At 42.2% G+C, this 13,478-nt stretch overlaps 1 protein-coding gene across 1 annotated transcript in view; it reads left to right on the plus strand.

Moving 5' to 3' along the window:
- Ush2a (usherin) overlaps positions 1–13,478 on the plus strand; it is a 663,496-nt gene that overhangs the window by 551,071 nt on the left and 98,947 nt on the right. Inside the window, 7 exon segments of the mRNA XM_075987373.1 lie at positions 142–150; positions 736–758; positions 761–853; positions 4,018–4,033; positions 8,158–8,330; positions 8,333–8,504; positions 12,431–12,557. Coding sequence (XP_075843488.1) covers positions 142–150; positions 736–758; positions 761–853; positions 4,018–4,033; positions 8,158–8,330; positions 8,333–8,504; positions 12,431–12,557 — 613 coding nt within the window.

The following is a 13,478-nucleotide window of genomic DNA, read 5'->3' on the forward strand; positions in this document are numbered from 1 at the left end:
AGCTCCTCTAACACAGCCTTCATTCAAAGCTCATAACTTTCCCTTAAAAAGTGTATGTCTTCATGACCAAATAAAAGTTAACAGGCATTTAATTATAGGAATAGATTGTGAATAGATTAATTTTAAAAAACTACTCTTTAGGAAGTACTGGTGAAAAATGATAGTTATTGGACCTAAATTTCATATGTACTTAAGGCCCATAAGTCTCACTGACAGAGTGGACTGTCCTGGCTCAATAATTAATGCCCTGGGACTTCTCCAGGTAGACTGTGATTTGGAGATTTTATGGGTTATTATGTCAAAGATTCATGTCAGACAAGGTGCTTACACAATGCTCCACAGAGAAATTATTGTCACAAGCAAACTGAAGTGGAGGGTTTTTTTTTGTAATGTACTTTAAGTAAACGTAGGGAAAATACAATACCCTCCTTAATGGTCTCGTGTTTTAAGTGACAGGTGCCTTCACTTTTATTTACCAGTAGAAGTGTATCTGAAGATGACTACTATGAATGTTTAAACAGCTCTTGCCTTTGGAGGGTACACTGCAGGGTTTTGCAACTTGTGTTTGGTGCAGCTTCAATGCTACTCAGAGCAGTCCCTTACCTTCCTGATAACCTTGTATGTGTGCACAGCTCTTAAGGGGCAGAGCAGTTGACCATTCTATATGATGCACTTATGCTTCCTTCTTCCTCTTCTTCTCCCTCTTCCCAGGAATCCTGGTTCCCCAAATTCCAGCATCCTACTCAGCGGTGGGGGTGTGATGCCTTCTCTGTTGGACACTGTCAATTGGCCCATCTGAAAAACTTAGTTCCCGCCACACAGTACGAAATAAGAATACAAGCCTGCCAAAACGGTAACTCTTTTAGACACTTGACCTGGGATTGTTTAGTGTCTCAGATTTTTTTCCTTAAAAAAGAACAGTTTCTCTGTTGAAGTACCAAGAATAATGTCTAATTTCAAAATTGTGGTAGACTGTTTTCCCAGAAATCAGCCTGGCATCCAGTGAAGCGTTAGGCATCTCTGCACATTACATCATGAATATTTAAATACATAAAAATGGTGACTTTGTAAAGCCTTGCTTTGTAAGGTCTTTCAAAAGAATACACAGAGCTCACACAAAGAGGCCACTGATAATATGAAACAAAATGGATTGTAGAGTAAATTTTATAGGAAATATATTAAACTGGATGTTATTTAAAACTTTTCAGGAGGAGGAAGTTGTTGAAGAGAGAGAGAGAGACAGAGAAAGAGAGAGAGAGAGAGAGAGAGAGAGAGAGAGAGAGAGAGAGAGAGAGAGAGAGAGAGAGAGAGAGAGAGAAAAGCTGAAAACCAAACATGTCAGAAGCAAAGAACCCCTGAGCTTGGCATCTACGAGAGCAGACACAGGTGTGGCTGGCAGGTGGGTCTGCATATGAAACCCACTCCAACAGCCATGTCCACACAATCACACGGGTGCATCCCATCTCCTGCATGCCTCCCCACTGCTCTCCTATCTTGCTGTCTCTCCAGCAATCCCCACCGCTGTTTGGTCCATGTAGCGAGCCCCTTCACAGTTGGAACCCTTTAACTCAGACCCTGCAGTGACCAACCACGAATCTGTAGGAGGAAAAAAACAGTGAAAGGAGAAGCTATGGCTGCACTTCTGGTAATGTAAATGGCATCCCCTAAAATGAGCAAGCCCAACTTCTCAGCCAACATTAGTGTGAAGAATAATATTTCGGATTCAAATACACACGGATGTATAAAAACGACTGCCGTGAACTTGCATTTCACACGAAGCACTGTAGTGTAGAATCTAAGGTACCCATCCATTCTCCAGAAATAGTTTCCTGTCCATTACCAAACGCTAATTGCACGAGGAAGGGACATCTCTTTTCTGTTCTGAATGAAGGGAAACCGGCGACTCTTGAGGGAGCAGGACGTGGCTGCGCGCGCGCTGTTGGGTCTGTAAACAAAGCTCCTGATTACAGTGCCTATCCCACCACCACGCCAGCAAAGGAAAACGGGGAACAGAATGCAGAAAGGCCGTCTCAATGAAAAATACTGTCAATTGAATTTGACAGCATTTGATGGCATTTGATTATTCTAGTCACAGCCAAACAATGATATAAAGAGGAATATGAAACAGAATGTGTTACTGCCTCGCAGACTCCAGCGCAATAAACCTTCCCCCAGCGTGACACAATCACTTCACCATCATAATTGTAGCCTGTTTGATACCTCTGAGTACAGCGGAAGGGCGCTGACTGACACAGATACATTTTGTTTTTTATTTAAAGTGAAATGAAAATGGCGCGCTGGGGCTCCAGATACAATCGTTATATTCACCTACCGAGGCATGAATCACTTGGCAGTTATTCCAGCTGAAGTTTAAATGTGCTTAGACAACAACAATATCAAATTTTTCTTAGATAGCTGCAGAAAAAAAAATCAGAAATTTGTAAGGACAGAAATAGCATGTAGACACACAGTTCTTTTTCATCCTATGACGAGCGGGGCCCCTTGCCCGGTGACAGCTCAAGCCGCTGTACTTCCGAGGAAGTTATACCATGTTAAACAATGCCTGCTCCATTGTTCACCCAGGAAATGCAGCCGGCTCAATCCAAGGACAAGGCTTGGCCTATGCAGATATTCTTGTTAAATCCCGGGAGGCCAACATGCTGACTTCATTCTAAAAAAGCGTCTGCCAGTTCTCACTTGTCCCCCAAACTACTTTCCACCCTTGGTGATCCTCTTTCACTGTTATAATATTGCTGCTACATATCAAGCTGTTATAAAGAAAAAAGAAAGTGCTTCCCTTAATAAGGAGATAAGACGTTTATGACCCAGCACAACAGACAGAAGAGTCCATGTGGCACTTTTACTTTTCTCATCACTGGGACAAAATACCCAGCAGGAGCGATTCAGAGGGGAACAGAAGTATTTCAGCTCCCATTTTCTTGGTGGGGAAGGCATGACATTGCTCAAGGAGGACCAAGTGGCTTCTAACCACAGGGGTGGGGGCATGAGGTCACTTGTTCACGTCTCAGTGCAACAGGAGGTGGAGATCTCAGGCAAGAGCTGAGCCCAGCCACAGCCCTCAACTCTCCTCCTAAGGCTGTGCCTCTGTCAGCTATACCCCATATCCCAAAGATGCCCCAGCCTCCCCAAACAGCGCCCCCTGTTGGAGGTCAAGTGTTTGAACACCTGAGTCTGTGAGGTGTGTTCCACACTTGGATCATTGAAACCTGTTAGTGGCAGACTTTGCAGATGAATGTCCCTCCTTAGGTTTCCAGTTACATAGGCTGCTTTCTTGACGAGGTGCAAGTCATAATGGAGGTAGGTTTTCTGTATGCGTTTTCATAAATAACGAGGATGTTTGGGTTAGTGTTGTGTAACCTATCTATTGTCAAGATAGAAGCAAAGCCAGATTGAATATTGACATCTTCTTCAAAGAGAGGCTCGATCTACCCACTTCATCAGGTCAACAGCCTTACAAATGGTCAAATTCTCACCACTTCCATGTATAAAAATCAGTTCTTAGGAACTGACAAAACACTTAGGAAAACTGCCTTCTCCCACTAGGAACTTCCATGTAAACAGAGATGAAATTACACAGGGCTTATAGTCTCAAGACTCTTCTCTTTTAAATGAATAATAATATTTGAACTAGGTGCATTAGAAGTCAAAGGTGCATACAAAGTCGCTTTAGCACTGTGAAAAGGGGGGAGGGGGGATGATGAACCGTCCTTCTGAAAGACTTTAAAGGATAAAATCTAAGTGAGTTTTGAAGGTGTGAATTGGTGTTTCCAAGAAGGAGACTAAAACGATTCTGTAGAACGTATATATTAGCTAACTGAGTTACTGAGGAAAGGGTGCCGTTAAATTGAAGACATTGTGTAGAAAAGTGGGTGCAGATATGGTCACTGTGTTAGATGATAAATAGCTAGATATGTATTCATGTATTATATACATACCTCGGGATACGAAGTTCTTAAACTTTAATTCTTCATACTAATGCTCTTATTACTGTATGAGATAAACTAAACACAAGGTAAGATGTGCAACATAATTCGAGATGCACAAATATTCATCAGAAAATTTAGACATGTATTACTTGTCATTGCTGTGAAGAGAAAAACTCACAACCGAAAGCCGTTTATGTGTACACACACAAACAGTAGTAGAGAGATCGTAACTGCTGGCAGTGCGGGCATTCAGGTGTCGATAGAATAAGAAAATGTCCCCACAGCGAAGGCCAGAGGTGAAGCAGCTGTCGTGTTTGGCTAGAGTCTAAACTACTTACAAAAGAAACTTAGATCATCTGAATGTCCGTCTTTTTAATGGAATAGTAAAGGCCAAATGGTGACTTTGCTGACTCCAGATGCAGTCTACCATTTTTCTGTCTAGGATTTTCCTGTTTCCCTCTTTCTGTAGACATCATCACTTTCTGGAGCAATCAGGGTGTAATCAGAAAGCCCGCTTACCTTTCACAGAGGGATTAATGTCAATAGCCGCGTAGGACAAATGTGTTAATTGGGTGACTGAAAAGAGGAGACGAAAACTCCAGGAAGCATGGAAGTGGCAGCTTCACAAAAGCCGGTGGCATCCTAAGGGTGGAGGGAACAAAGGAAGTGGACAGAATTACTAAAACAGAGAAGCCCAGACGTAGAACTCTGGGCAACTGGGTTTCTGAATTCCTAGGACGATGTTTCTGGCTCTTCAGGGAGGAAAGAGTAAATCTAACCGTGTTCTCACATTTGACAAACTGTATAGTGGAAATGTCTTCTCCTCTCAGGTGAGGCATCCATTCTGGCAAGGTGCTCACTAAAGCTACTAAAGGAAACAAGTAAGAGAGTCGGTCCCCCCTTCTTCATGACTTCCTGGTTACCCTCTGGTGCCCATTGTCAACAGAACCCAGCATCAAACTCCTTGATAAAGAAGCAATGGAGATCTCAATGTCTAGGCTGTGTAATAACTATATTTAAAATGTTTAGAGGAGGCCATTTTATACACACAATGAGAAGAAGCGACTGATTAAAAAAATCTTCTTCTCCCAGATTTATATTTATCTTTATTCTCCACATAGTGTTAGGCAGCATTGAGTGACCTATCTTTGAGATAGAATTGCCCAAATAAGCTGTAAGAAAAGAACAGTGGCATGGCTGTGCACAGAGAGCTGAGCATGTAATCTGTAAACACATGCTATTCTGGAGGAGCAGGACTACCCCATCAACTGTTGACACCTCGTAATTAGGGGGGGAAAACATGTTCCTCTCAACCTCTTCTCTGGGTGTGTTCAGACCCAAAGAGAGCCTGACTTTTAATGCCACCCTTGGGATGCAACCTATTTATCTGTAATATTAATTTATTAAATAATCAATAGTAAGAAATATGTCACCCAGTTGAATCCTTTCATCGTTTTGGTGAATAAACTTGAAGTTACTATCATATTGCATCTCTGAAATAGTGTAGATATTAAAATTCCCCTTCAGACAGTGGGGATTTTTTTTAATGTCAGTTTTATGAAAACCATGGCTACATCTCAATTTGGTAATTCATGAGATGTTTAATAAAAATTAATTGAATTGTCATAGCAGATCTGAAGTAAGACAAAATAAAAATGGTGGTTTTCCCATCAGATTTTGATAGGATTGTGTTATAATAAGAGCGGCGGGGCTGCGTCCCCGGCCGCCTGCAGGGCTAGCTTTATACCGGAAATAATTACAAGGAAACTGTATTTTTTTAAACACTGCCTGGCCCATTTGTTCCAGCCTCTTATTGGCTAGCTCTTACATATTGATCTAACCCATTTCTAATAATCTGTGTAGCTCACGAGCTGGCTTACCAGGGAAGATCTTAACCTGCATCTGGCTGGAGTGGGAGAATCATGGCAACTCCTGACTCGGCTTTCTTTTTCCCAGAATTCTGTTCAGTCTACTCCGCCTACCTAATTTTCTGTCCTATTAAAGGGCTAAGGCAGTCTCCTTATTTAACCAATGAAATCAACACAAAACAGAAGACTCTCCCCCATCAGGATTGCATCATGTCCCTAGCAGACACAGTTTCTGGATGCTGACTGGAGTCCTTGGCCATGAGCCCTGGGATTCTCATAGAGCCCATCCCTCTCCCTGATACATCCAGTACCCGATACATGCAGCAGACACCAGGGCCAAACTTCACATACCTGCACGGAGTGCAGAATCTGGCCCATGCATGGGAGCAGACCTGTGAGGTCAACCTATAATACCTCCATGGCCTGTCATTGCTCAGCCTTACACCACAGCAGCTGATGAGCTGGAGAAGCACCAGATTCCCAGAGCCAAAGATTTTCCATAACCATATTTCTACCTTGTGAAAGATGCTGTCGTTTGCTTTGTCTTAATCACCCTTCGAGTTTTGATGGGGCCGGTTAATCTGATATGGCAGCATGTGTGTTCCCCAGTGTCTGAAGAGGGTGTTAATTAAAGACTTCTAACAGCCTGGAAAATATTGATTTATTCAACACTCTCTTCTCCACCAGAGACTGAGCTAGAAGATAAGAGCCCCGCTCTCCACCTCCTTCTTCCTCAGCCTACCTCTCTACCCCAACAAGACAGGGAATGGGATAAAGATGAGGTCAAAAGGCAGAAAAATATCATGAAATTATATGCCTTTTGGCCACTTATTTGAAAAGTAAATGCTTGACCCCTTCATGGACTCGAACACTGGGAATATGGAGATGTGAAAGGCACAGCTCCCTTCCTGTCAGATGCGTGTTATGATTTTACACCTGGATGAGGAGAATCTGTTCCCAACTCAGCAACAGATATTAAGACCATCTTAACAGCTGACAATTCTCTTGCTTCCATGTTGAAGGTTTTCTACATTTAACTGCCAAAAGAAAATGTAGAGATCTGAGTTCTGATAGCAACACAATCTCACCCATAAGAGGACTGGGTAATCCTGTTCTCTGGCAGTGAGAAGAATATTTTGAGACTATTCTGGGCTGTGATAGGCTTTAGGAAACAGCAAAAAGGAAGCAGTCCTCTGCCCTTTGCCATTTAAAAGTCTCCAACTCAAATTCCTGATCCTGCATCTACCATGTGGCTTTCATCCATTAGCTCACAGTTTGGTTTCATATATTCAGCTCTGCTCCTGCGGGTCCAGTGCGCTCACTCATCTCTGTTCCTGCTCCTGAGTCAAAGACAGTGTTTATGTGTGGCTCTTGATGTGTGATAACAAGTGTATAAAAAATAATAAGGAGAATGTTCCTTGCTTCGAGGGTTACAGTGTAATTAATAGAAAGTTTAAATGGAGAGAAAGTAAGTGGCCTATGAGAAACATAGAAATGCTGTCTAACTGCCCTGCAGGCAAATACAGGTGCATCGTCTTAGGCAAACCTTGGGAAGAATTGTGGGTTCTCTGTCCCACAGTATGCCAGCCTCAGTGTTTGTACATGGTGACCCCAACATCCCACAAGAGGAGGGTCAGCCTCACCATATCAATGTTTTGCAGACACTGAAACCATCGGTTATCAGTCTATCAGTCTATAGGGCTGAGATCATGGAGAGTATGGAAACATCTCACACTGGAACCTGCCGCAATCCACTGACCACAGAAGAGTTAGGAGTCCCAAAACATCAGCCTCCAGCCATTGCATAGCCCATTCTGTGGTTCTGTGTTCAAAGGCAGAACCTGAATGCTACTGCTTGTGTCCACACCCATGACTTAGTCCTCACTTGGAGGAATAAAATAATATCCCATACACTAGAAAAGACATAGGAATTCTAACGTGATGCTGATTTGCACACAGGGTCTTCCCAGCTCAGTTCGCCCAAGCTAGGTGTTTCCTCACAGACATGCCCAGAAGTCTGTCTCCTGGGAGGTTCTAGGTCTTGTCACCTTGACAATATTAACCATCACGGTAATGTGTTGCCTAATTTTTTACATATATTTTGTATTTGCATATTTCCTATGACCTGTATGGACTTTTAAAAACCATACACACACACACACACACACACACACACACACACACACACACAATGTCAACTACATTAAGAAAATGTAGCCAATTCCCAAAAAGGAAAAATTATCTGAAAGAAGATGCTCATTTTGATAAACCAGTCTCTTCCTCTGTCTCTAAAGCTATTGTCACATGCCCGGGGGTCACACTCTCTGCTGGTTCTCTTGCAGACATCCTGCTGATGCTGAGGAGGAGTCTCTATTTTTTGTCTGGTCGGAAGGAGCTCTTGAGTTCACTGATGATGCAAACACTCTGCAGCCTTCTGCACTGTGTGATTACCGAATCAGAGCCTGGAACCCCGAGGGTGTGGTGGACAGCCTGTGGTCATCAGTACAAACCATGGAGCCCCTGATGAAGGTCTCTCAGCACCATGGGCTCAAGTCACCAGTGCTCATTCGGTCCTGCTAAACTGGACAGAGCCTGAGGTCTCCAATGGCATTATCTTCCGGTACCATGTAATCTACCAAGAAAGACCAGAGGAGGCAACACCAGCAACTCTGCCATGCCTGCTTTCACAGTGATGGTAAGTAAGAATTAGAATAAATAAACAGCCCTTGGGTTATCTGGTTAACATATTAAAATTCGTTTCCTTACCTGCTTGCCATGTTCCTCACTTGGAGCATAAATATATGAAATTTTCATGTTTGAAAAACAACAATATGGTTCTAGGGATAAGATAATAAATTGAGTATGAGCAGCATTTGGGGACCAGTTGGCAGGACCAGAACTTATTTGCATTACTACAAGCAAATAAATGAGTCTCTTTGCCTGATTACCACCTTACAGACCCACTAAATGGAAATAATTCAGTATTTCCCTCAATAAAGCATAGGAATAATGTCAAGATGAGAACATGCAATTGTCTAATTTGTCAAAGAACTAATCTTAAATATACATGTCTGTAGGTTTATATGCATATAGAGAAGAAGGCCATAATATCCCATGCTCTAAAAAAGACACATGTATTCTAACAGGGAATTAATTATTCTTTTCTGAACTGTTCCCCTGATGGATAAAATAATTTCATTAGCTCATCTAGTATTTCCTGTGAGTTTTTTTTGTGCACAGAATTTCCTTGTGTTCTATGAGAGATGCAGAAATGCGGTGGTTTTTGCCTTAGAAACATTTGTATAATATTGTAGAAATGAGAATTATAGGTTAAAAAATAGGAACCCACAGTACTAGAATTTGGATCCCAAACCCCAACAACACATGCCAGTCATGAGTCACAGTGCAAGAAGAGGTATCATCCAGAAAGCACTGCACAGGAAACGCTCTGGAGTTAACAGGAAGTCCTCAGGCTGGAGAGCCTGTATGGAAAAGATGAAATGTTAGGGTCTTGGGAGGAAATTCATGGTTTTCAAAACATGCCAAAACGTCATTAAATGTGAATGACCCTTACAGATAAAATGAGCAGGGTAGAATTGAATATTACTTTAAAAGCTAAAGGCATGTGCCTGTGATTCAAGCTCATGGCAATCCAATATATATATTGGAGTTCGTTTTTATCAAGATGGATGAATAGCACCTGGTCAGTGTATCAAAATGTAATTCCAAAAGAATCTCTACAAGTAAATGCTGGAGTTTTAATTTTTCCACTGTGCTCATGTTTAGTTTTTTACATGAGTCAACCATAAGCAGCATTTGAGAGAAGGCATTAATGTGAAAGTCTGTGTCTTATTTCAGAATTGATATTTTGTTTTCCTGTTTGACATTTTGTAACCAGAGACTTCTCTTTCTTTCCCAGCCACCCAGACCTGAATAATCACACAGAAACTATATTAATTACAGCACTGTTATATTCCTAACTAGCTCTTACATCTTAAATTAACCCATTTCTATCAATCTGTGTATTGCCATGAGACTGTGGCCTACTGGTGTGGTTCCTAAGGTTCCGGCATGTCCTTCTCTTCCGGCAGCTACATGGCATCTCTCTAATTCTTCCTACTCTTTCTATATCTCTGTTCTGATTTTCAACCTGGCTTTACTCTGCTAAGCTATTGGCCCAAACAGCTTGCTTTATTTATTAACCAATAAAAGCAACACGTGTACAGAAGGACATCCCACATCAACATCATTTTCCTATCAGTGTCTCTTCCATTTCATTTCTGGATAGTTTTTTATAAGCATTATGAGCCATGGTATGCATAGTAACGATCCATTTTAGCTAATAATCCGATTGGTAGGGAAACCTGCTATATTTAAACTGTATCCTTAGAACTTAGATTCTAATTGTTCTTTCACCTGTAAAGTAATTTTGGTTAAAATATTGAAATACTATGATAAATATGTGTTTATCAAAGGCACCAGTAACAATGACCAAACCTTTGTTCTTTCAAAATATAACTTACAAGAATATATGACTAATTATGTATTCTGCCCAGTTCTATTGGAATTCATTGGGAGAATACCCTGTGGGTCATTGCTTTGCTGGTTTTGTTATCAAACACATGATTTGGGGTTCTGATGGATGTAAAAACTCTGTTCTTTATTCATTTTATTTATAAAAATTTAACCTGTTCCTAGAAGAGAAGCCACAGCCACCCTGTGGCCTCAGGCTGTGTGTTGCACGGGATGGGGGTGGAAGACTTAATACATGGAGCTTCCTAACATTGTCTTCAACGCTCCCATTCTAAAAGACCCATCATGCACACCTTTTCTATTTCTCTAAGACTTACTATTCCTTATGATTCCAAAGAGACTAGCCAGAATAATCAAGAAATTATAAAACTCCTACAACGTATTTTTGAGTGTGTGCATTTGTCCCATGTGACCTTCCAGCATTCTGGATCGTTGACTCTGGAGCAGAACTCCTCAGAGATTTGGTTGGATTCACCCAGAAAGTTCCATCTGAAGTTTTCAAGCCATAAGGGCAGGATTCAGACATTCTGGTCCACCAGGCCGAATCCCTAGGGCACAAGTCACTGTGACCTCACATAGATGGATACTTTGAAAGAGATCATCAGACAAATAGACCATGGTCTATGAATCTTATCCACTCATATATTCCCAATGGAGAGGCTACATTTAACCTTTAAAAAAAGACTAAAAGTAGGAAGTTGTACCATATATGCAGTGTTCTCTCCTGCCCTCCACAGAGAGGAGTATCCTTTACCCTCACTGTCCTCGTTTGCTTTCGGTTGCTGAGATTAACACTGTGACCAGAGGCTACATATAGAGGAAATGGCTTGTTTGGCTTATACATCCCTAACATGGTCCATCATGAAGGGATGTCAGGGCATGAACTCACGGCAGGAACTGAAGCAGAGACCACAGAGGAGCGCTACTTATCAGCTTGTTCTCCGTGACTTGCTCAGCTTGTAATTTTCTACTACAACCCAGGGCCAATTTGTTTGCTGCTCAGGAGTGGTACCCCCCCCCCCTTACACAGAAGAAAATGATGGACAGACTTATTTAGAGAGCATTCTGATGGAGGCATTTCCTCCATTGCCTCTTCCCAGATCACCCTGTCTTGTGTCAAGTTGGAAAAAAAAATAAACTAAACATCACACTATCCATATATCTTCTTCTATAATTTAGGCCTATTTTTGTTTTCTGAACAACATGACTTCCTTCTATTGCTGAAAAAAAAATCTTTTGGGTCAAGCACAGTCAATCAAACTGGATGAATAGTCATTGAGCACTGTGTTATCCTTACTCACTGTGGGGCCTACTATGAGACTGAGCCCAGCAGTGGTTGGGTAAAAAGGTGGGTGGTCAACTGGGAGGCACAAGTTACGAGTTGGGCACTAAGGTTTCTAAGCCCCTCACTCCTGTGTGTCTTCGATCTGGGTGTACATAAAGGACTCCCTTTTAAATCTTGCTGCAAGTCCCCTACTCCTCTTGAATCTTACTCTCGCTAAGATCTCCCCAGCAAAGGGGTGCTGATTAATATCAATGAAGCTCTCAATGTAAACACACAATTTCAGAAAAACAAATCAACCCAGACTTGTGAAAGACGTCCCTAACATCACTCATTTAGTCCCTTGATTATTGGGGTCCCATGTCTACTCAAGGGACCATCAAAATATCACCCATGGTGTCAACAGATCCCTAGCTTGCCTGCGTCCCCCCAGAGGTGTCTAGAAGCAGGTGGAGGTTGCTGGGAGAGCCACATGAAGCAGGTGCAGTGCAGCCATGAATCCTGTGGAGGTGGCAGTGGATGGAGAACAGGCAGCAGGGGCCCTCCATAGGGGTGGAGAGCGGATGTGTTGGCAGGAGCAGCAGCAGAGGCAGCAGGAGAGGACGAATGGGGAGCGAGTGGCTTTTAATGCATCACTAATTTCTCTCTCAACATCATGAAAAGCCATCTCTCTTTGAGTCCAAGGAGGTCTTTTCTGAATTGAAAAGACCAAAATTCTTAGGTTGTCTTCAGACCTTAGTAGTCTTCCCTACTGAAAACAGGCTTCAGTTACACGTCCTTAAACTCCCTTCCCCCATTAGCTCCGTGATGGATGGAGCAATGTCAGGAGAGAGGCTGAATTTAGCCTCGCTTGGCATGCGAGAGTTCCATGGTGCTACTTGCAGGAACACTCCTGGCGAGGCTGGCGAGGCTGCCGCCACCACTCAGGTCTGTTTGCTCCTGCTCACTGGCACCTGCCATCACGTTGGCACCCGCCATCGTTCTGGCAGAAATAACTTGGGATTTAAAGGCAAAGGTGTTTTGCCTGCTAGTTAGTGCTATGAGAACATCCCTGCTTGCCCTACAGGATCATAAAACACCAAGCCCAAAACATGCCTTTGGCCACTAGCCTGAAAGATAGATGGTATCTCACTCCATATGTAGAGTCAGGCATAAGGAGCTGATGGACTGAGCAAATGATTTGGGTCACTAAGAGTTGGCTTCTCATCTGGGCATAAAATCCAAAATTACAACAGTAGTCTCTACATTCTGGTTGCCAAACTCCCTTTCCCAATGTCAAGGAGGAGGCATTTAAAACTTCCTCATGTGCTTGGCCCAGATCTCTTTACCATTAAATAGATTTGTAGCCAAAACACATTATGAGGTACTTCATAATTGCCCTATTATGGAAGGTTTGTGAGTAAATTGATGAACTCATTCTAATCCCATTTTCGTTTTGGCTTATTATAACGTAAGATTTTGCTTCTTACATATGATCTTAAGTTAGTTGTAGCTGTGACAGTGTGATGGTTCTCAGCCTTTCTTCTGCAGACCCATTCAGAGGCTGGCAGAAAGGCTCTGTAAGATGTGGCTTTCTAGAAGGATCTCATTCTAGCATGATTAAACAATGGTACAGTTTAAAAACATGGCATCTCCACCAAACTCCCTCGCATGTTTGTCTTATGGAAAAATGTTTCACATTTTATAATGTTAATAAGGTTATTCTTTCTAGTATATGAAATGTCTTAGGGTTTCTCTTGCTGTGAAGAGACACCATGACCATGACAACTCCTACAAAGGGCAACTTTCAATCAGGGTAGCTTACGATTCCAAGCTGTAGTTTATTATCATCATGGAGGGTGGCATGCA

The sequence above is a fragment of the Microtus pennsylvanicus genome, chromosome 10, assembly GCF_037038515.1.
Source record: "Microtus pennsylvanicus isolate mMicPen1 chromosome 10, mMicPen1.hap1, whole genome shotgun sequence".
In the NCBI taxonomy this organism is placed as follows: Eukaryota; Metazoa; Chordata; class Mammalia; order Rodentia; family Cricetidae; genus Microtus; species Microtus pennsylvanicus.